This window comes from Micropterus salmoides, unplaced genomic scaffold (genome assembly GCF_014851395.1).
Source record: "Micropterus salmoides isolate LMB-PRFRI ecotype aquatic unplaced genomic scaffold, ASM1485139v1 Ms_hic_scaffold_2, whole genome shotgun sequence".
In the NCBI taxonomy this organism is placed as follows: Eukaryota; Metazoa; Chordata; class Actinopteri; order Centrarchiformes; family Centrarchidae; genus Micropterus; species Micropterus salmoides.
In genome coordinates this window covers 34418716-34444049 of record NW_024041150.1, presented here as the reverse complement: position 1 = coordinate 34444049, position 25334 = coordinate 34418716, and the positions used below count along the sequence as shown (strand labels likewise).

The window sequence follows — 25334 nt, the reverse complement described above, 5'->3', positions numbered from 1 at the left end:
ACCGCTGGTTTGTTAGTGCTCCTGGCTGTTGTAACAACTTAACTTAAGAACTGAAGAAGTCTCTCGGCTGAGGGACAAAACATCTTCCAGTATCTTCAACCAAGTCCAGTTGCCCTTGACTTTAACCTTCTTTGGATAACTATGACTGAGAACCTTCACAGACAACATCACATATAATTAATTTGTAAAGTAGCTAATAAGTAAAGCTGTCTGGGTAGAAAGTGGCATTAAAAGAAAAGACTCAAATGAAGTACAAGTACCTCAAATTTGCACTTAAGTACTCCACTGCCAACGAGACACTCATTTATAAGTACAGGTAATCCTTATTTTCCAGTATGTCTTTCACAACAAAGTGTCATTGTTTTTAGATTTGAAGTTTTATACACAAATACATTTAAAGGAAATTCACATATGTTTTTCTCACGGAACAAAAACTTTTCTGAGTTTAATCCGTTGATATCGTCTCAGTCACCATATTGATTAGATCAAACTATAAAAAAGAACAATAGTATAAAAGCTTATTGGATCGTCAAGGTTTTGTTGTTTTGGACTTAATCTTGAAACTGCTTGTACTTCACTTAACTGGACCTGGGGTCAGCCCTGTTTATCCTCTCTGTAATGAAGATTGTTTGCAGGCGATTAGCTTATATCCCTCTTCTTGCTCATCAAAATTAATGGTGTGTTGCAACAAAGGAGGATGGAGACAATTAAGAGCAGATGCTGCTTTAAGATGGAACTGAAGCATTTTAACATGGGACGTTAAATACACAATATGCTTGGAATTTAATTAGTCTAAGTCACAAGAAAACCTTTGCAACAAATATGTATGTTCCCTTTTCAAAAGCTTTAAATTATTATGTGTTTTTAGGCCATTTAACATCGTGTTTAGGAAAAAGAAAAGAGAACAAAAACTGAGAAAGTTTTTAAGGAAGGTTTTTTCAAGAGGAAGAAAAAAGAGGATCATGAAAAGACTGGTGCTGTAAGTTTCAAGACATGGTGACATGTATATGATCCAATGTTTCAGCTGCTTCTGGATCCTAACTTAGAGAGAAAACACAGAAATAGAAGCAGTAGTTTGAAGATTATGACCAGATTGTATGTGCTTTTTGATAATTAATTTACCATTAGCGTGAAAACTGCACTAAAGCTTCATAAACTAAGATTTGAGTGTTACAGAAGAAGTTAGCTGCGTCGACTGAATGTCAGAACTGGCCTGTAACATAGAGGTCACAAGTTCAACGATCCTGACAGTTATTTTGTTTTCTGCATGTAATGAAACTTTTCTTCATCGGGACACTGAACCAGTACTAACTGGAAATCTGTTGGAGGGGTGTGTGCCTGCGGTGAAAGAGAAACCTGTGAAAAATCCATGCTCATTGTTGCTGAGTCACAGTGATAAAGCTCAGAGAGTTACATGCGCATCAGAGAAACACCAACATCAATTTATATCACCGCAAACAAATGTTTGGCTAACTATCATAAAATATACCTTTAAAATCTCCCATTTACTCCCTTTATTTCATTTTCCACATAGTGTTGCGCAATTGTAATAACATTTCTGTACCTTTAGAATAATTTCTGGACCTTTATACCTTTAAGTGTACTTCACTACACTTTTGATTTTCATCAGTGTTTTCCGGCTTTATTGCTGGAACACATGACAGAAATCTGAAAAGGAAGACGGGGTCTTTGGATTAAAAAACAGCTGCCCACGATCCACAAGCCAGATCAACCAGACCAGGTACTACGGCGGGTGCGGTGATCGCTCAGAAGAGAGGAAAGCGAGACGGATAGGAGCCATGTTGGCCCAGCTTTGATTTAAGGCTGCTACTAAAGGTCCGGTCTGGACAAAATGAGACTCATGTTGGCCAAAACAACTGAAATCAGAGACTGTTGTGCCCATGTCCTTATTGAGACCTGCTTATCAACATCCCAGAACAAGCACTCGCCAGGTGGTCCATGTACTGACCTGTCAGCGCAAGACTCTGGCAAGATGAGAGTAGGTGAACTCGATGATGCTTGGTGCTCTAACACAGTCAAGATGGTCTCCCAAATGTCAGACTTTTTAATGTGAAGATGAAACCATACACTCGCACTCACTGATGGTAGCGCTACCATGCAAGGTGCTGGCCTGACCACAGGGAGCAGTGTTGGGTTCAGTCTCTTGCCCAAGGACACTTCAATGTGTGGACAAGAGGAGCCAGGGACTGAACCGCCAACCTTGTGATTAGCGCACAAGCCGCTCTCCTTATCCACAAATATGTAATCCAGTACTTTATTTCAGTTGCATAGCAACACTCAGACTGGTCAGTTTGCTCATGTGCCTGCAGGGAAACACCCTGTGTGTTTCTCTGTGGTGTAAAAAATGGACAGGGCCAGGTGGCACATTTTTAATTACCTCGGGAAGCCTTGCCGCGCAGCTCCTCCTCTCCTCCAGAACTGTCGTTCTATTGCACTGCTGTGCTTTAAATCCAGCTAATAGGAGCCACTGCTGAGTGCGGCTGATGGTGACTGAGCAGCTTCTCTGGCGCTGTCGAAACTTTAGTGCCTTGCTGAGAGGAACCTCAGCTGTTGTGTTTAAAGTTGAAGGAGCATTAATCATTTGCTCCCTCTGCGGTGGAGATCTGCAAACTCAGCGCCCTCACAGTCTCAGGCCGGCTTCCCCAACACTTTGGCTCCCACTTTGGTATTAATACCACCTGTCATCGACTGTGTTGCCTTAATTGTGCCTTTGTCTGAGCTTTTTTCTGCACGGCACGCTTACTGCTGTCTACTGTGTAGCTTTCCTTGCATACATTCTCCTACCAGAGATGCTCATACTCGTGGAAAATCTACTCGAACCCCAAGTGCATATAAAAAAACCTCGGCAACCAATTTTCTCCTGCTGTGATTATGATGCACCTCCTGATCAGAGCTGACAGCAAGTATAACACATGGTGCATTAACATAAGACAGTTTTAAAAGGGTAACTTCACATTAGCTAAATATATTATTTTTGCTGACCTCCACTGTTTACAATTCTCTTTGCTGCAGTGATGTAGTGGTGTACTCCAACCTGAAACTTTCAACCAAAAGAGGTCAGCAAAATGCTGCTTGGTGTAATTTTACTCTTAAAAACGACATGCAAGATTTTTATTTATACTTCAGCGCTGGATGGAGAGGTAATCAGCAGTAAGCTGATTGGGTTCACAGTGAATTCATTTAATCTGCATTCTTTTTCAAATCTACTTCAACAGCAGCCAGAGCACTGCTTAACTTTTCCCATGTTTATTTTCAGTTCACTAGGTAACACTGATCATTCTGTATAGCTTTGGGGATTCATAGTGTATAATGCTCTTCTTTGACCTCTTGTTCTCTATGTATAATAGTGAGCTATGATTTGTACCTATAATGTATTAGTATCTTTCATAATTAGGGTCATGATGTTTTAATTAAAGTTTGAATTGAAAGGGAATCATCCCTGGCTCACATTATATGGTATGCATGGATAAACACAACGTACAAGTGCTGCTGGTCACTCTTGTCACCTCCAGTGTTTACAGGAAGGAACTGTTGAGGAGAGGAAGGAAAAGCACCGACAATAGACATGATGGAGGAGAGGAAACGGGCCAGATAACATTTGAATGTCGATGTTAAAGGTCTAAATATTGTTGCACGTCTTTCAATACTCAAAAATACAAAAACATAATTACAAAATAATAATGAAATAGTTTTGGTACAGCTGTATTGCATTAGTGGTCTTACTTAAGATCAGTGGCTCTCAAACCGGGTGGCAGCCCAGAGGGGTCGTGGATGTTGAGTGGACCTAAACAAACAAAAGTGCTTTGATGCTAGCAAGGCTATTTTGCTAACTTGAATCTTGTTTATGTCAATCACCTGGATTGTTAAAGATTGACAAAAATTAAATCCACTTTTGCCAGGGTAGGGGGCATAAACTGTTTTTGGCTTCTGAAGTGGGTGCGTGACAGAAAAGGTTTGAGAACCACTGCTTTATATGAAGGCTGATGTCAAGATTACGTAAATCATGTACAAGAGAAGTCTAATACTGAGCAAAGTCAGGAAGCGGTTATTTAATAGTGTCCTAACAAATCAGCAGTGAGCTATTTTCAGTAAATACAGAAGCTGTGGTACCAGTTGCCAAGAGCGATCATCACGATCGAAGAAATATGTTGAATTAAGTGTTGTCGAAGAAATATGTTGAATTAAGTGTTGTTATTTCACTTAGTAAACTTACAATGCAGTTAATCTTGTATGTCACCATGATTTTGGCTCTGATTGGATGATATTTTCTCCAGCTATGATGGAGACCTGTCATGGAGGGCACACTAGACCTTTTCTGATTACTGAACAAATCATTGTGGGCTTTAATTCAAAGGTCTGAACCAGGCTAGTAGTTTTTGAGATTTGGTATAGGAAACCTTCTCTACTTTTACACAGATGATCAAGTCATGTCTAAGATGTATTACTGTTCTACTTTGGATCATGTTACTACTGACTTTGTTAAGGTTTTTTATTGCTCAACTAATTATAATATAGTTGAGTGTAAAAGATACAGTAGTTTTCTCAATACCTTAACACAAGGTCCACCTACTTGCGTTTTCTGGGACTGCACACTACATCCTGCACTGACATAGACAGTTGGACATAAATTGCATGCTGCAGACTTGTCTGAGCACATTTCATACTTTGTGTCTATCTATAGGCAGTACTTTATGGTCGTCACTTACTTTGTTGATTCCTTTAAGGTGAGAGCTGGAGGGGAGAGAAGGGAAGTAGTAGGGGAAGTGCTAGGAGGGGAGAGGAAGAAAGAAAATAACAAGGGGGAGGCACAACACCCGGCACCATCAGTTTCCTCCCTTTCTCTCCTCTCACACTACGAGAACAAACTTTCCCTGCACCGTTTCTTTCTTTCTTGCCTTCTACAGTATTCTTTCTTCTCCCCCCTCTCTCCCTCTATATCTCTTCCACTTTGTCTGCTGCTGACACGCTCGTAGCCACAGCCTGAATGACTCACTGGGTTTACCTCAGTAGGCAGCTGGCCTCTCCTCCCCTACTTCTCGTCCTCTTTCCCCTCCGAAGTTTACATGTGTGTGTGTAGTTCTGTGCTGGAGAGAGTTTAGGAATACAGACATGGAAGTTTTCTGGGCCAGGCCAGGTAAGAGACACTGGGAAAGGTTTATTTCTTTGGGTGGCAGGGGTGGGGGGGCGGACGAGGGATTTATGTGGAAGGAATCAGGGTTTTGAGATTTTGGAGCAGGGAGTGGAGTGGTACTGAAATGAGGAGGGCAGCTTATTCTCACGATAAGAAAAGCAGAGGAATGTTACACTTGACATTAGCGAGGGTAATGTGACCGTGTGTTTGCATCGTTTCTATGAGTTAACAATGTTAAGCGTTGTTGCATTTTTGTGTGGCCCTTGCACATTTATGGCCAAGGCGTTCTTCTTCTTCTTCTTGAACGTCACACATTGCCTGAGCATCGTGTCTACTATGTGTGTGTGTGTGTGTGTGTGTGTGTGTGTGCGCGTGTTTGAGTGTGTTGAGGTTTGACATGAAACTTTTCACAGGTTTGAGAGGCAGGAGCAGTGTAATACCTGGTGTTTGTCATAGAGCTGACGAATTTCACAGGTTTGTAAAAAAGGAAAGTGTTGCAGAAAAGCATGAGAGTATACAGTAAAGAACAAACAGTATTTTCTTTTTGAAAAGAACCACATTGCACAGAGTTAAAAATCTTAAATTAACCCTAAATATACAGTTTTCCACTTGTTTCCATTGGAAAAATCCTCTTATTCCACAGTATGACAGTATTATTGTTCCAGCTCTTCACCGAAGCTGTGTGATGGTAGATGAGTGAAATATTCAAATATGGCTGCACTGTATGTTCAAATGGAAATACATACATATTTGGCATCTCTGGAAACAATTCAGAATTCATATCTTCGGCAGAATTTGAATGTGGAATTGAACCATGTTTGGTTTCACAGCAACAAATAAACATGTGGTCCTGCTGTCTTGACTGCAGACAGACAGCTTAGTGTGTGTTCATGGTGTGTGTGTGTGTGTGTGTGTGTGTGTGTGTGTGTCATCACCTCTGAAAGGGTCTTTGTATGTCACAGAGCCCACACTTTGCGCTTTGTTTGTCTTTTTCACCCTTGAAAAGCCTTTACACATGTCTATTAAGTTGCCAAAAGCTCAACTGAGATCATCTATGGGTGTGTGTGCTTGTTTATACTCTCTCTCTCACACACACGCACACTGGTTCGACTATGTTGCTGAAAGTGCATTTTGACTCTGGCTCGGTCACATGTGGTTTTGTGCTCAGCTACAATGGTTTCCAATAGAGCAATCATTATAATGTCCAATACACACACATGCGCGAAAACACACACAAACACACACAGCAGAGGCTTAGCTTTCTACCATTTTACACTCAAGTATGGAAAAATGAAGGCCTGAACCATGACACACACACACACACACACAACACACACACACACACACACACACACACAGTCACAAGCTGCTGCTGTAGCACACATACACAGTATTTCACATACGTATACATCATGCCCAGTTCCACGACATTATCACTCTCTCTCTCTCTCTTGTTCTCTTTCTATGTCTCTTGCCCTAGCCCCACCGCTGCCCAGTTTAATGTGAAAATGAAAGGGGAAGAAATCAAATCTCATCGAATTTTTATGCAGATGAGTTGCTAAATGCGGCGCCTCAATTGCCGGATCAGCCCAGCTGCAGTGCGTGATGGATAGAGTGATGGGTGTGAGCCAGAGGAGTGAGAGGGACAGGGAGAGGATGGTACGCATAAAAGGAAGTGAAGAAGAGAGTAGTGAAAACCTGCTTGTAACAATAATATTTTAAACTTTGACAGTTTAACAAGCATAGCAAGTTACTTGCTTCTCAGTCCTATGAGGCAGAATTAAGTAAAGAATGATAGACTGGGGCAAAGAAGATGAAGAGGGCAGTGAGAAGGACAGAGCTTAAGGTTACAGAAAGAAGAAACAATATGTGTGTGTGTGTGTGTGTGTGTGTTGGTGAATCTGAATTACATGAGCGTGTAAATGATTTGACCTGCGAGTCCAGTATTTTGGCTCCATATCAGTAGCTGTGTTTCCATCAAAGTTTTTTATGCGTGTTTTGAAGTATCACATTAGAAAAAGGTTAATAGAAATGCAAAATTTGAAAAGACTTCCTTAATTTCCCCCCCAAAACAGTTTTGCCTTTGTCAAAAAAGAGTTAATGTCCTAAATGGTAGATGTAAACACTTTAACCGAATAAGTTTTGACGTAGGGGTCTTGCAGGATATTCCCATAACGTACGGAGACATGGCTGTTGTTAAGATTAAGCTGTTAAGCAAACCAAATACAACAGCTTTAGAGGCGTCGTTAGGCATATTTTTAACTTTGGAGAAAGCGAGGGTCACTGTCCCCCCTGCTTTTAGTCTTTAGGCTAAACTAAATTAATCTTTCTCCATACTGAATTCACAGACATGAGTATGCTATGATCTTCTCATTTAACTATTTTCATCACTGTGAGAAAGTGTATTTACTTCCATAACAGTAAATAAGGCAGTTATTGCCTTCCAGATATCTCTCATCTCATCCGACCACTCAAGAAAGCTCAGCTCCAGCTCTGATCAGCAGTGTAACTCATATCACTCAACTCACAAAAGTCACAGACTTATTAGCTGACTAATAATAACAACAAACGCACCAATATACATTTACAGTTACAACTGCAGACTTTTGCCGTATTCACTTTTTTCAGTCCAAAAACAGCTGTTTTTTGTGTGTGAAAAGATCGCTGCAGGCCGCCATCTTGGTGTTGCGCAATTGCTGCTCTTAGGTTTCATTTCTCTCGTGAAAATGAACGAGAGAAGAAATGTTGCTTTGGAACAGACGGTCTTTATTGGGCTCTACTGGCCAACTCGGAGCTATACAGACATCCAGTATACTAAACGATTCGTCTGCTCAAGACGAAGAGAAAGAGCCATGTTACAGCCATGTAAAGCATGGGGGTGCTTTTGGTTCACAGGAATGTTGATCAATATTCACTGTTTTTATCAATATTTCAATGTTTTGGAAGCTTTATGTTATTTGGAACGTGGTTGTATGGACAGAAATATTTTTGAAAAAAACTCCCAATAAAAGTGAACATATAAACAGTAAATATAGCCAAAACATGGACATTCGCCTGGTATATTTTAGAAAAATAGTAACTTTTGTGTATTCTTTTCATCAAGTTTAAAGTTACAGTTGTATTCCATGTGTATTAGAACTTATTCAGTTGCATTATAATCTGCAGGATTATGGTTTTGATGGTGATATTGCTATTAAAATATAAATTTTATACCAGGTGATGATGAAAAAATCATATTTTCCTTTATTGCATCTCCATTTACTCTTTCATATTCATATTCCTTAGCTTCTGACCTTTCAAAGGAGATCAGAATTATGCATCTAGACCTAATGGTTGAGGAGTTATTCCTGATTCATTTGGGGTGTTATTTTAGGCGTTTTTCCTGGAAATAGGTGTCTATATTTAAGAGGGTAAATTTTAATTTAACACAAGATTATCTGGTTCCAGCTTCTCAATTGTGAGAGGTTTCATAGTAATATTTGTAAGTTGATAGGGTTCAATATTTGTAAAGTTTGCTGTTTTATAAATGCTTAATGTGTAGTAGCGCTTTCGTTAGAGAATGCCTAAGGTTTTTTTTTTTTTATGAACTCGTCAGTACTCTCTGGTGGACAAACTGAAATAGAGACAGTATTTTTAAAGTCCTTAAGCATATGTTTGTCATTCAGGTATTCAGGTTGTTTAGAATACATAAAAAGACTGGTTTTAACAAAATTGTTCTGTTACAAGCTCATCAGATCACTGCAGAGTGATTTACGTTTATTAGAGCGGTCTGTCTGCTGAACAGGAAATTGATGGAGAGCTGTTTCCTGCCAAATTCTCCTCAGAGACAATGGCTCCTGGAAGTAATCTTACTGAGACAGTATACTTCTCTAGGGCCAATATGTGTGTTGGTGTGTGTGTGTGTGTTGGTGTGTGGTATCATGGGAGGGGGTCTGCGCAACATCAACACTCTGAGAAGTCCAGACACACACATGCACTGACACAGTGTGGGAATTGTTGGATGAAAATAAAACACATTCCTCATGAACAGTGTAGTGGATATAAAGCAGCGCAGTGGGAGCTGGTATCGGTCGCAGGGTGTCAGTGGGGCTTGTAGTTTGCCGTCAGACAGGGTTAACTCTATCAAAGCAGGCTGGAACTACAGGAAGTGGAGCCAAAGCCAATCTGAGGGTCTGGCAGCTGGCGATAAGGTTCCTGTGGGAATTGTAGTCTGTTCAGATGAGGCCAACTGTCCAAGTGAGCCAGACAGGAAGTGCAGGTCTGGATCTGGAGCTCCAATAGAAACGAACATTTTATTATATCAATCTAATTAGCAGCTACAGTAAATGTAATAAAGATCACTCTGTTACGTCAGGCTGCGGCTTATTGAGAATCAGCTAAATCACTTGTGCACAGTGGGGGAAAGTAACTAGGTACATTTACTGAAGTAGTTTACTTACTAAATATAGTACAAATTGTACATTTACTACATTTATTTATTCAGGGTCTTATAGCTCAATGTTTGGGTTGACCCTAAAATCCACTGAAGAGCTGAGAGGAGCTGCAGAATTTTGGCAATAATACTCAGTCAGTTCGTCACTACAGGCAACCTCTTGAAGATTACACATTTCATTTGATCCATATTAATGTAAAATATTGATTGGTACAGCTTTAAAGTTTTTGAGAGTTTGGTTTTTGATCCTGATTGCTTGGTAGGTTACGATATATAACATACAGATCATCATCAACTCTTTGCTTTTTCTGCTTTCTTCTGATTCAACAAAGAAAACTGTGCAAACATATTAAAGAATGTACTTTAATAATAAACAGAGATATTCCATGCCGTCTAAAACAGTCAATAAGACATCTACTTTTTGCTGCCCTTCTCTTGTCATAGTGGAGTTTATAGCTATGAATGAGTGAGTGTCCACGTATGTTATCCAGCTGTTTGTGGTTGAAATACAAAAAAATCAACCACAGCATCTTTGACCTGGTGGGAAGTTTATCTAAAGTCAAAACTCAGACTAAACACAAAAACACCCAGCGTAGAAAACCCTTGTAGATGCTAAAAATATCAGTGTTTTGTGGAAATAAAATATCGCAGCAGGAGTACAGCTTGTTGAATGGCAAATAAAAGTATGTCTCTTCCTGTTAAGGCAGTGTGACTTGTCTTCGCTGCCTGTTGCTGCAGTTTGCAGCATAAAATATTAAAAGCATCAAAAGTGTTGTTCAGCATAAAATGTTAAAACGACATCATGTGTTGCGGGTGTGTTGTGTTCAAAAGCAAAGGCAAACCTCACTAGCACTGCTACGTGCTGTATAAAGTGTTTCCCTGTTTTGTCCTGTTGCATTTAAGAGAAACAGTCTCAGAGGGGAACAAGACTTACTTCAAACTGTTGCCATCCGAATCCTCAGTGGATTCCGACGTTTGTTTCTGCCTGTCAAACAAACTTTTTTTTGAAACTTTGTGTAGCTGGGTGAGTTTGTGCAGATGTTTTTGCGCTTGGATGGGAGTTGACAGCTGTTCTGAGTGTGTGTGTGTCTGTGTGTGTGCAGTACACCTTGGACCATCTGTGTCCCAGTGTATACAGCAGCAGGGCATGTGTATTTACTACAGGGTCAATGTGTGTGTGTGTGTGTGTGAGCACGTATTACTCGTGTTGTGGGGACATAAATCTGTTCACACAGTCACATTATGGGGACTTGCCTTCCTAACAGGGACAAAATGCAAGACCCCAAAACGTAAATCATTACATTTTAGGGTAAACACTTGGTTTATGGTGAGGGTTAGGCAAGTAGTCGTTATGGTTATGGTGAGGAAATTAATGTAAGTGTAATTTCCTCTGATTTGATGTAAACACGACTGTGTGTGTGTGTGTGTGTGTGTGTGTGTGTGTGTGTGAAGTAAAGCAATAAAGGAAAATTTATGGACTACAGCAGGATGAGTGCACATCGACCTCCGCTGTTGGAGTTAAAAGGTCACAGAGAGGGACCTTGGCTGGGGAAAGACTGTGTGTGTGTGTGTGTGTGTGTGCGTGTGTAGGTGCTCGTGTGTGAGGCAGAAAGTGAATTGGGCAGGGTTGTGAAGAGCAACGGGTATAGCCATTGACCTTGGAAGAACCGTGACATCACATCCTGTCTATTTGCCGCAGTCTGTTTCCTCTGGGGCGAGAGGGGCAACGCGTACACAGATACAAACCCTCCCCTTGGTTTCCCATGCACATGCACACACGTACAAACTTCCAAAACAACGTCCTCTGGCAGAAGCAGCTGAGTCAGCCTTGAGGGCATTGCCCGGTGATACCTGCAGTATGTGTTATCAATCACTGTGATAAATAATCATTGACTGTGTGTGTGTATGCAGTGTGTTTGGTGTCTGAATTTACAGCTGCGGTCGGTGACACCTTCATCATGTCATGTCCATCCTAATTGTCTGGACATGAGTTAGTAGGGTCTGTCGAAGTTACAAAGGACCCTGAGTGAAAACCCCTACAATTGACTTCAGTAAATTTAAGATAAAACTTTTAGATTGGGATCATTACAACTTCAAAAGAATAAAAACAATGGAATTTTGCATAAAAACAATGGAAAAAATACAAAATCTAAAGCTGAAAACCTGAAATACCTTTAGAGGGAAAGTGAAAGAGATTAGTGAGAAGAAGAGAATAGAAATAAAATGTCACACAAAAGAAGATTTGAGGAAGAAATGGTTGATATTCAAACATTTGTTTAAGTTTAACTTAAAAGTTCATTCTTGACCTTCGATGGGCCATGAAGTTTAACTCAGTTGATTCTCGACACAGCCGATCGGAAAGGCTTCATGTATTCCCTGGTCTGGCAAAATTCAGCAGCTCTTATCAAATGCAACAGTCCCATCACTCCTGGTTTCAATAGTAAACCACCATAAGAATGACAACTACCAACAAAAAACACTATATTCTAAGGAGACACGTTTAACATAAATCATAAAGTAACATTTGTATTTCAAACAAATACAAATTTTCAAACTTTTACAAAACTCGCTTCACCCTCATGCATCATGGGAATTCTGAGGGATGGATGTAGGATATTATGCATCTCCCCGGACTCACACAGTGTGCAGCGGTTTAGTTCCGGCGGCAACTCACACACCCTCAGAAGTGTTTCAGCAGCGGAGCGTACTGCCTGCCCCACGTTAATGACTTGTTTTTAATATGTCTTTTTGTACTTCTTCTACCTTCACAGCTCTCTGTGACCCGCTTTCGTTTCTTGTCTTGACGGCTGCATCTAGCAACTAGGGAGCATTTCAGAATAAGAGCGTTTTGCCTGCCAGATTTTGCATGTTTAGATTTTGTTGATTTGGTGATTAGTTCATGCTTTTTGTGCTTCTACTATGGTTAAGTAGGCTGCATAGTTGTTTCTTTTTTTGTCTGATTTAACTGTGTTTATTGTTGAATTGGTTTAAATGACTTGGTAGCAGGTGGGCCCCTTGGTGAAGCTCCGCCCCACTGTTTTGAGAGTCTAGCTCCGCCCCCGACATTAAGCAACTATTTTGGTTAAGAGTTGTGACAAAGCTATGTTGAAGTGGGACATTTTACAGCTGAGGAATAAACTTTACTAGTAGAGTTGATAAATATAAATAAATATGAGATGACAGTAAATTTAAACTGAAAATACAACAAATATCTTAACAATAGTGATCATAGTCAAAGAACAAAGTCTTAATCCAGCAGATTTTCCTTTAAATCTGGCCTGTTGGTTCAAAGAGTAAAATGTACAAGTCTTCTTTGCGATTACCTCATTGGTTTATGGTAATCATACCATTGCCTCAGCATGATTCTGTTACTAATTTGTTGTTGTTAAATGCTCCACGCAGCACCTTCAAACAGCCTTCGTGTATCTGTACTGCTGCTGACCTCATTTTGACTGAAATGATGCGAGATTATCACTGAAGGGGAGTTTTAAGGGGATCTGAGGGGATTTTGTAGTTCAGAGACGAGTACAAATTAAGATAAAACTCATATTTGGGTCGAGAAGCTCACATAACACAAAGTCAGATGCTCGTACACAGCCAGCGGTGCTGCTGCAGAAAATTAATGACATCAAAGATTAGGAATCCTGCTTTGGGAAACAGCTTTTTAACTTCAACGTTGGACTGTCTGAAATCATGCCTTTTTCCCTTTTAAGGTGGATCTGAAAATGACTCAATCATTGGCAGCACGGCACATTAGATCATTGTGGTTATTAGATATTCCACACCATATTTAACCAATCTGGATTTGTTTACCGCTGGACTGTATTTAAACTGTTATTAATCAAGGAAAGTTGCATATGTGGAATACACAACAGCCTGCTTTGCATTTATATACTTTTTCACTTTTGAGAACTCCATCGGCTAAATAAGTCTCCTCATGCCTGAAATGCCTTGCTCAAGGGAATAGTAGTTGATGAGTCAGGGGTGAGCTTTACTGAGCTTTCAAACTTGCATGTCCTCTAAACTGTGGCAGTTTAAATCTGCTGGATTAATTGTCCTGCATTTCTGGAAAATAAATGTTATGTTCACATTTTATATTAAGAAAAATTAATAATTTCCACCGTTCAGATTTTTTAAAGCATTTTTAGCGTTGTGAATGTTACCCGGAATCTACGTTCTCATTTGCATGTGACGTAGGTGTGTGCCATGTCATATTATTCATGATAAAACCGGCAACACGTTGATGCATTTATGCCATGATTTTGTACAGAACCAACACACATGGCGGAAATCACAAGTAATGCTGCTGTTGGTTCCACTGTAGAAGAGTTGGTTCAAAAAAAGGGACTGACTTTGGTAGCGTTTGATAGCATCAGCCTTCAAAGACAAAGAGCAGATTACATGTCGCACAATGAAGGACACATACACCCTCATTAGATTTATCGCAAGGCGAAACATGTCAGGGTCTGATTCAGCTGATATGAAAATGAGTGAAAGATCACAATATACCGTATGTTCATTTTGTGGTAATTAAAAGACATAAGAAAGGAAAAGAAAGATAATCTTATCAGTTTTCACAGATTGGGAGAGATGGAGTTAACTGGAAATGGTCACAATGAGATGAGGTTGTGTAAGGAAATTTAAACTTTAATACTGATCAGCCAGACTGTGTGCAGCAGTGACTCTCTCTCTCTGTCTTTTTCTCTGTTTTGATATCAGCCTTTTATTAAATCCTAGATATTAGTGAGTCATGTCTTATGTCCCTGACCACAGCTTTTATTTAGTTTTGTTATGTTCATGATCAATTTTCCATTTAAAGGATTAATATGCAGGAAAGGTTCACCTTGCTGTGAACACCTGCAGAGACTAACAGAGCTTCAATTAATTAAGTCTGGTTTTATTGAAGAGTTTTAGTGCCCAGTGGAGGTCTAAATGCTGCACCAGAGGCCATTTTACAATTAAACCAATGAACTTCTGGTTGAAACACTGGTTTCAAGTTTGACATTTTGTTGGCACCAATACAGTAAAATGTGGAGAAAAAAACTTTTATTCAATGGACACAAAATATTAGAAATAAGCAATTGCAGTTGCATTTAAGCATTAGCCTACAATATCCATATAAACTGTGTATTACATTAACACACAAACGCACACGAGTAAACCCAACATGTAATGTCACTGAAATGATTAGTCATTTATGCTTGTGTGTGTGTGTGTGTGTGTGTGTGTGTGTGCACCTGTTTGTGTGTGTGAATTTAAATGTGTCTCTGCCATTTCCCGCCAGCCTGAATCAGCTGTATCCATGGCAACCGTGGCATAATAATGGTTATTAATTTCAAAATTACAGACATTGTCTCCATGTGCCAGATTAGTAGAGGAAGCCAGTGTGTGTGTATATGTGTGGGTTCGCAATAGTGAGTCACGTTAAAAATCTACTTGTTCAACTAACCATCACAATCAAAGTGACGTAAATCTCTGAATCACTTATTAGCATAAAATTAGGTCTTTGTTCCTGTTAGCAAACAGGCTGAGTGTATACAGCTCCTCAGTTAGGCCCTGACTGACACACACACAAACACACACACACACACACACACACACACACACACACGCACTCATGCACACGCACACACACGTGCACACAAAATCTATACATCTATATTCACAAAATGGCCATTTGGCATGTCAATTGTTTTGTTTGTGTTCAGTTCAGTGGAGCTTATTATCCATGGTGGCTGAGCCAGGTGGATTATCCCTGTGATTACACACACACACACACACACACACACACACACACACACACACACACACACACACACCTCCTCATTACACTCAATTCCATTACTCCACCCTCTCACTTGTCCTCCATTTTGTGTGTGTAGGTGTGTGTGTGCGCGTAATGAAGGGAGATATGACAGAAGAAGAAAGAGGGAGAGAACGGAAAGCTCTGGGGAATAAGTGAGCGATGACAGGGGGAAAGGAGAGCAGGAAGCGATAGAGAGAAGTGGAAAGGAGGAAGTTTGTGTGATTGAGGGCATAAAGGATGAAATCATGCGAGACGTGGAAAAAGAGAGGAAGGAAGAAGGGAAGTGATTTAGAGAAAGAGGGAGGTGGAGGATAAACGAGTGAAAGGAGGGAGGGCGAGGATGAATTGTGGCTCATGTCACTATAAATTACTTCTAGGGTCTAATAACTTTAGACAGCCAGGTCTCACTGTACAGGAGAGGAATATACACCCTTTTAGTGAATGTGTGTGTATTGATTTAGGAACTGTATTTGTGTGATAACATTTGCTTCAGATGAAACATCCGTCCGTTAATAAGCTGTCTCTCAAAATCATTGTCAGGGTTCTCCAAAGTGTTGTGCTTTTTACTTCAAGCTAGTACGCCTGTAACATCTGTTGACATATTTGTCTTTGTTTTGTATTTTATTACATGTATAGCACATTTAAGGAAACAGAAAACTTTTATTGATTGTTGTGCTCTAATACTTTTTGAGGTGTCCTTAAAATAATGAAAGATTAAAGGAGAAGCTATTCTAAGATAAGAACAAGCAATTCTTTATTTTGTTACTGTCAACATATCGCATGAAATGACCAAAATCAACTGATTGTGTTTGTTAATGCTTTCTGACTCCCATACATTGTATTTGGCTCTCAGCCCAAAGCCCATTGTCCCTACTGAAGATGTAAATTTATTTTTATTTTTAAAAAAGCTAATTGGCTAAAACAGCTGGTCATTTTTAGCAAACGCTGCTAAAACAGGAGTAAATAATGCATTTGTTGGGGACTATGTTCAATGGCGGATTAACGCATATTTAGTGCACTAGAGAGTATATGCAGTAGCAGGATGGTGTATGTGGGATTGAGTCAAAATAGTGTGTTTGTTTTGGACGAGCATATAGCGCTCTATGGTACAGTAAAATAAGATATGTCAGGCCTTGGATACAGACACAATACTTGTCAGTGGGTAGAAACATCAATTAATTTTTATCTTTGGTCTTTCAATGGAATTTAGTAAGACAGTAAGAAAAATAAACAATATCACCAGACTAATTTGAGTCCTGTGCATTTTCATGTTGTTTGTTCCCTATATCTGTTTTTTTTAGTTGTGTGAGGACTCTATTGCTACATACAGCATGCCTTTGTTTTGTCATTTTGGTTTTATTAAAGGTCATGAATCTAATGTCATGTAGAGCTGCAACTAACAGCATTATATTATATTATATATATTATATTTATTATTGAATAATCTGCCATTTATTTTCTTGATTCATTGTTAGCTGTAAAATATTGAGGGATGTGACAGTTTCCCGTAGCCCAAGGTGACATCTTGAAATTGCGTGTTTTGTCCAAAAAACTGTCCAAAATCCAAATATTTTCAGTTTAATATCATATAATGCAGGAAAACAAATGACAAATATTGAAACAAAAGATTGCAGACAAAAGCTCATAAAATATCCATAAAGTTCTGTTTTAAAGCTTCAGGTAGCTGCCTCTTCACATAAAATGATCACATAAATCATTGATGCAGTTAGTGGCTTACTCAAGTCATTGTCTGTGTTTTATACCTGCTTCTCCTGCAGGGGGCAGCACTGAGCTGCAGGGAGGCCACTGGCTGCAGCAGTCAGAAGTGTATGCATGCATACACAAACACACCCATAAACACACATGTACGCACTCAATTTTCCACCAATTTAGCCACTTAGAGTCAATCTGATGTGCTATGAGGGAACATTCACGCCTGTGTCCAGAGCAGCGGGTACATTAATTAGCATTCTTCATCTTATTTAGCCAAAGTCTCCTTAAAATACTCAGATATCGTTGTATGCCACAGCTGGGACTTCAAGTCCTTTCAAAAACCCTCTTCATGAGAGCTGCACTGCATTCTGCACAAGATCTTTAATGAATATGTTTACGCTTTTTTCTCCATATTTCACTAAGAAATGTCCCACATGTCCCGCATGGATCAAAGTTAATGGGCACTCAGGGGGAAAATGTGCCTTCAAGTCTGTGAAATGAAAAATTATAAGGCAGAAGTGGCCTTGATTTTTCATTTCATTCTTGAATTGTCAGACAGTTATGCATGAATGTGACTCTACCTTGTGTGACACCAATGGTTTTGTTAGGTGATTTGTGTCAGACACTGACAGGGGTTTGGATATAAACTAATAACATTTTGATCAATAAGCCAGGTAAACCTCCGATACAAAGTTGAATATTGACACATTTGAAGAGGTTTTTATAAATAATTTTTGGGACATTTTTACCTTTATTCTGATAGGGAACTTCAGAGAAAGAAAGCACAGCCCTGGCTTAATGGTGTGGTACCAGGGCACTCTGAGGTGTTATACATTTCAATAATATCACGCCCTCCATAAGACTTTGACTTATGTTTAACAGAAACAGAAACTGGAATCTTGTTACTTTTGGGCGGAGTGTGAGACTCCCATTAACAACAGCACAAATACGTATCGCATTAAGATTTTCCCAAAGACAGAAGTATGGGTCCAAATAAGCACTCTTGTTTTCCATGTTGTATTCTGGATAGGAAACTTGTAGCAGCATTGGTCAGAGAATAGCAGAGCACACTGCCAGTAGAAGAGGGAAAGTCAACTCTACATGAAACACTGCTGCAACAAAAGAATAACAAACACACCTGTACTAGAAACTTCACCATAGATGGTTGGAAGATAGATTTGTTGAAGAAGATGGCGCCATCCTTCTCTATTTACAGCAGTAGTGGAGAAAGTAGTGGGACGTGTCTTTAGTCCTGACATGCAATCTGTAATGAACTCATACAAGCTTAATGGATGCTACATGCACAGCAAGAAACTGAGGAGAGAAAAAGTGAACGCATGTTTGGTAAAAAGACCCAAACAGCCAGCAAGACAAAAAATACAGATATATTCAGACTATTGGACGAACCCAGGTTTATACCAGTAAATATCTGACCAAATCAGACAAAAAACACCAAAATATATTGGACCAAACCATTCACCAAAAAAACACTTAATCACCTGTAAATACGGGACCGAACCAGGTCTAAAACACCAATAATATTGGACCAAACCCGGGTTAACAACATCACTAAGTACTGGACCAAACTATGGCTAAAACACCAGTAACTTTTGGTTTAAACGCTTATCAATGGTGAATGCAAAAGCTTTTGATCCGATGTCATTATACAGATAATGTATCAGTTACAGATGAGTAAGTGGGACATTAGTGGTAAAGTTCAAACGTTTTTGTGCCAATATGCATCACAAATCTAATCTGACATACTCCTCACACTTGTCCTTTCCTGACTCACCGTGCGTCATCATTGGTCAATCATAGCAGGAAGAAACCCGCGGCTTCCTGTGTACCTTTCGTGCCACAACACCTCAGATTCACACTCAGCTAATTGCTCATTCAGCCACCAGGGTGAGTAGGCTGCTCTGGCACGGGCAGAGTCACAAAAAATGTTAAATGATTACAACTTTATGCAGCTTTAAACAACAATGTGACTCAGATTAAATTAGATTGGCAACGTCAAAAGGTTGTTGTGTGCTACTTTTTGTTGCTTAATCCACCTCAATTTTCATTAACTGATTTTTGTCCCACTGGTTTATGGACTAGATGTTCACTAAAGCCCACCAGTCAAAATCAAAAAGTCAATTTTATCTACAAATGCAAAACTTAAGTTATCATTTGGCTGTAAAGTTCTTATCTAATAAAATTGATTAATATCAACAGAAATGTAGTGAAAAAATGTGAAAAGGCACTATTACCCCTAACCTTAAACATAGGGTTAGGTATTATTTGAAATGTTTATATACAATACTTAAGTCTTGGTACAGATGCTAACCAATACTTTTTTAATATCTTAGCCATAGAAATTTAGACAACCATACAAGAACTCTGCTTATAGAATAGTGTAGAAGTAGATAATATAATAGTGTAAAAATTGTTTTGTAAAATTGGAAACATAAATATTTTGATCAGAAACAGCCTGATCAAATAATAAGTGAAGAAGAGTATAAGTCTGAGCAACATTCAGCGCCAGCACTGTAAAGTTTTGTAAAGATACTCTGTCCTACAGATACTTCGGTTGGTACAAAAAAGTATAGAGATATCCACATTTTAGCACGTATTTTCTGAATTTTCACTCAGTTATAGGTTCTGGTGCTTTATCACCTTGATAGCAAAGACTCTCACAGTTCAGTTATATTATCTACACGACCTTTGTTGTTACTCAGTGGTTACAACAAGGGTCAGTAAGGATAATGTCATAGCGCAGGAAGCCTGGTTCATTTCGGTAACGATACCCAGAAGGACGACTAATGTTCGGTTATGGGTCTCAGTGTCGTCAGTAAATCTAGTTTACTGCACGGCTTGCATTAACTGGGACAAAGCACAAGGCCTGCACACACACACACACACACACACACACACACACACACACACACACACACACACACACACACACACACACACACACACACACTTTGTTTTAGCCAGGCTTTTCAGTTTGCAGTGACAGTGTTATTTAAGATGAGCATAAATGAGTCTGCTGAGCACTGGGCTAGTGCTAACAGTGCCTCATAAGCCCATCATTCACAAATGTGCGCGTGCACGCACACACACACACACACACACACACACACACACACACACACACACACACATTTTTTCCTCTATCCCTGTGGGGACATCTCAATGACATAATGCCTTCTCTAGACCCTTACCTTAACCTTAACCATCACAACTACATGCCTAACCTTACCCTTAACCTGATTGTAACCTGAAACCTAAAACCAACCTTCAAAAACCAGGTCAGCACTTGGCATACGCCAGTAGCTCCTGGCCTGTCAACCACATGACATTTCCTCACAAGTGTGTGAAAGATGCACAGATGTATTTTTAGCAGGCATACACAAAATCTGTGAGAGTACATGGGCGATGAAATATGAGCAATGGGTAACTTGCGTTCATTCATTCGTGTGTGTGCATGTGTGTGTGTGCGTCTGTCGATAACAGCTTGTCCAAATCTGTGTCCACTCTGCTGACACTCCTACTCACACAGAGGGGGATGAATTAGTAATGGGCCTTAGAGGAAAATAAGTTCATGCAACACCTCGCTAATGCATGTGTGTGTTTGCGAATGTGTGTCAGTATAGAGTAGGTGTATTGCGAAACTTTTTGTCTATTTTCTGCACTTTTGTTTGTTTGTAGTGTTTGTGCATGTAAGCTTTGTATGTAGCATGGACACCATACAGTGTGGACTGTCAAACTTGTTCACGCTTGAATATGTTGGAGATCGAAAAGTTTGTGTGTGTGTGTCTTCATGAGGATGTGCGTATGTGTGTGTGTGCCATCTCTCTCCCTGTTGTGACAGTGGGCGGCAGAAGAAAGTATCACTCCTGTGTTTTCTCTGTGTCAGCTGGAAGTATCGCCGGGCGTTTCTATCCTCTCTCACCTCTCTTGTTTTCCTCAGTCTCTCTTCCTTTCTGTCAGGGTGTATTGAGAGCGGGGAGGTCAATGGGTGCGCTCCCTCATCACCAGGATAAATTTTGTGACTGACTTTGTAGGTCCCACTCAGCTCCAAACCATGCATGTTATGATGCTTTGAAGATATTAAAACCATTCCTCAAAGTCAGTTTTTCCAAAACTTTTTTTTCCCGTCTTGAATTTGATTCCAATAATATCATCAAGAACATTTACTGCATTTCACACACGTTTCTCATTAGGTTCCGTCTTGGTTCCAGACCTCTGACTCGCTGCCCACATCTCAATCAGACCTTTGTAGGCGGAATTAAGAATGGGGACTCCATCTGTCGGTGGTTTTTCTTCTGCCGTGCAAATCACAAAACGTTGCCCAAACTGCCTGAGTTTTAGACACAAACATGAGGCTCTACACTGGTAGTGAACTTGAGCGCAAGATAGGCTTCTTCGTATTTTGGATGTGAAGTGTTTGCTTGATGAGCATCACCTGCTTTGCTTTTCCCTGTCAAAAGTCTGTCCATCTTGTACTCAACATGTTGTTTTGCTGTCTGAACAAATATTGCTAAACTGTCACCATTTAAGCACTCAGACTTACTTATCGTGCCCAAATTATTATTCTTCATTTTCATTCCACAGAGACATTTATTCCTTTGCTGTATTGTTAACGAGTAACTACACCCAGGCTGACAATTTTACTTTTGGTAAGAGATGAATATGGCGCATGTACCTAAGAATCATTGTTTTTGATATTTACTGATTTGGCTTAAAAGCCAATGAAGAAGGTTGATTTTAAGTCCTTCATAGTAATTTAAAACACACTTTGAAAACACAAATTTGCAACTCCTTTGGTATTTTTGACTCTAATGTAAACTGGGATATTTCTGACTTTCTCCAAACCAGGATTCACTGATGACTTAAAATTGTCGCTATTATGCTCAACAGAAATTTGACATGACATGATGGTGAACAAGCATGTTGGCTTCATTGGAATTGAACCAGTGATCTTGAACTTGGCATTCATGCTCTGAACACTAACAATCCACTGCAATGCATTTCTCTGTAGAACCACCTTTTCTCTTTTACTCTAAAAAGACCGCCCCCCCCCACCCCCTTAAATTTGTACAGTGATACCCAGAGGCTTGTGTCTCTCCTCCATCTTCTTTCTTTTTCATGCCACCATGGTTACATAAGGGAGGAAGGAAAAAGAGTGGCGGAGGCTCTGTGCTCTGTATAAATGGGTGGCTGTGCTTCGCTGCTGCTCAAGTTTTAATCAAGAATTAATTGAGAACCTCAAAGGAAACAAGCCCCCCCGAAGACTCCTCTGTCTCTTGTATCCGTCAAAACAGTCTGTGCCATCCGCTCCCAGGTTTGAAAGCATGTTGAGGTCAGAAAATTAAGTCAGCTAAGTTAGTTAACTTTTTAGTTACTCTCAATACTGCTCAGACTTTGATTTGCTAGCTAAGGTAGCTAACTTTTTAGCATTGGTCACTAGCCTATTGCTTAGACTGTGAGACGGACAGAGCATTACTGCCAAATTACTGCTACCCTTCCACTACGTAGCCAAAATGCAACCATTCAGAGTGAGAAGTGTCCAGCGTTCCTCACTCAACTTTTTGACTGTTACGAGTACACCATCCAGGTAATAATTGTCACTCAAAATATCAAGCGTAAGTATGAAAGAATGCATATTGAGGCACTGCATGTGAGTCACTATCTGTTTTTTTGCTAACATTTTTGCTTCTGTCAATACCTCTGAGACTGTAAGTCGCTAGCTTAATTGTCTGACTTTTTAGGTTCTGCAAATACTGCTTAGACTGTGAGTCAGCTTCTACTGTCCTTTTTTCTAACATAAACACCCCTCAAAAGGAGTGTATTTCTTCAGGACCTTCTCCCTGATTGGCACATCATGGCCAGTGCACTGAATTTTCTCTTCTTTTCAACTTTGACAGGTTGTCTTCTTTCATGATTTTGTGTCAAGTGACAGGTTGACTTCTTCTTATGTCTTAGCTGTCATGGCTGACGAAGAGGAACTTACTGAGGAAGAGAAGTTCACAGTTCTGTCATTTATGCTGCATTCACGTGCTCCTCTAGTGGTGCCATTTCCCGAGTTGGGAAGTCATTCTTACCACTTTGATGTGTTCATGAGCTTTAAGTGATAATGTGGAAACAACATGGACATTTCTGGAAAGCGTATAAGCTTAATCTATGGTCTTCCTGATGTACAGTTTTTTGGAGCTACCCTTTGGTTTCTAATGCCATTGCACTGCAGCAGTGGTGGTGTGTATCAGATTTCAGCCTGAATCCTGTGAGGCTTCCTGTGAAAAATCTTGTTAGATAGCTGTTGTACTGATGTGCAGTGAGAACAGTGAAAAATCCTAAGCACACAGTCACAGAAACAGGGATGTCTCAAAGGTATGACAGCCACTAAGGTAGTTAATACTCCCTCCCCCTTCCTCCCTATCTCTGTCTCTGTCTCTCTTTTTCTAGATGGTGTATTTACAGTAATTTGTGCCACATTTTCAAAAACTCCTGAGGCTTGTGTGACTTACTCACACAGAAGCACACTCACCCACACAAGATAATATATTTAACTTTTTGAAGTCCCGCATCTTAAAAAAACTGTATTTGATTCAGCAACTGCAAAGCCAGAGTAGTTATGTGTCCAGTCCATGGTGGGGCACAGGCACGGCTAATGTTTAAGATATATCTTTACAACCCTTTTAGTTTACGTATGTGTTTGGAACTGCTTTATAATGAAAACAATCACTCTTTATTAACCACTAACCATGAGCAAAATTTGTAAACGAATATCAGATTTGATTGGAATATAATGAAAAACTAAAAATTTAATAACAAACTGGACAAAACCATCAAGTTCATAAAATGACTCCAGCACAGAGAAACCAACACAAGAATAAAATTGCGACAGTTTGGAAGGTTATTAAAACATTTCAGCAGACAAGAGCTGCAGTTCAGCTGCAGGACTCACGTCTGTGTTCCAGAAATTCACTGCAAGGCAAGCCCCACCCACTGAAAGTACCGGTACTTTCGGAAAGTACAACCCTCTGAGTAGGGACTTTTTGGGGGGTAAAATAAAGCTCCTACAACTACATTTAGACCCTGGTCCCTGCGGTGGAGTTCCTCCAAAGATTCCTAGTTTCAGGATATAGTTCCTTAGGTGGAAACGCGGCTATAGGCTGTATTCGGAACTACCCACTACATACCGCCGACCGCGGTAGCCTATGCAGAATAAATCGTAGGTATTGCAGTAAATATAAGTACCACTTTACAACATTTTTTTAACATTTCATTTAATCTTGTTTAAGGGGAACAAGGCTACAGCTGATCTGTAACAAATGTAACGTTTGACCTATAGCTACCAAAATTTGTCCTACTACCCATAACAAAAACATAACCCTTATTAATGTTGGAAATCTCTAAGACAGCAGCGTTAACCTTAGCGAGCTGTCAGTAAGAAAACACAACAAAATACATAACTTAAATCTAATGTTATATTTTTGGGACAAATCCGTTGTATTCCTCCTTGCCTACCACTGACACAGGGATGCTGCACCAGTTGTAGAGACTGCCTGATTAAAATAAGATGACAAAAGTCAGCATCAGTACAACATCCTCACATCCTTTTGTTTGCCTTCTGCATACTGCATACTTCTGCATTTAGGCCAAATTAGTAGGCAGTTTTGAATAAAGCCTTACTGTACTGTATACCTGAACACATCATCTGCTTCACGATTTTTATGTAGCTGTAGAAAACCTGAAGTGCTTTGCTTTTACTAAGGCTGGAACATCTTATTTTTTCAGTTCCCGGTTTAGGTACTTACGCCGCTCTGAGCGATCTTAAGAGTGCTGCCTTTTTTATTGTATACAATGACAAAAGGAAGCCAGCGTTTTGAAAAGATGTTCCCAGTGAGCGCTCAACTTAGTCACATTTTAAGATATGGGACAAAATATCTCTACATGCTTGGAGGTTTTTCTCATTGGTGGTATTTCTCATTTTCCCCATCTATTTGACCCAGTAGTCTGCTAACACAATGTAAGGATTTGCACTGAATCTCTCGTCTGTATGGTATTTACCTGCTTTCATTACACCATCACAAAGAGTTACTTAACATGCTCAAGTTATGAAGAAACCTAAAAGTAATTGATGTGGCTACCTTACAGTTGCAATTAAGCATCCTGGTTTGCACACTTATACAGCGCAGATCGTGCCACAAACTGCAAACATCAAAGTACCACAGTTTGCT

At 39.8% G+C, this 25334-nt stretch overlaps 1 protein-coding gene across 3 annotated transcripts in view; it reads left to right on the top strand.

Moving 5' to 3' along the window:
* The window catches only part of nhsl2 (NHS-like 2), a 164215-nt gene that overhangs the window by 85086 nt on the left and 53795 nt on the right, over positions 1 to 25334 (top strand). Inside the window, exon 1 of one of the 3 annotated variants that reach the window (XM_038730779.1) lies at positions 4883 to 5155. The exons of the other annotated variants lie outside the window; for them this stretch is intronic. Within the exon in view, the coding sequence (XP_038586707.1) occupies positions 5131 to 5155 (25 nt within the window). The 5' untranslated portion in view covers positions 4883 to 5130. Of the gene's footprint in view, positions 1 to 4882; positions 5156 to 25334 lie in introns of those variants that run through there. 3 annotated transcript variants of the gene reach the window in all.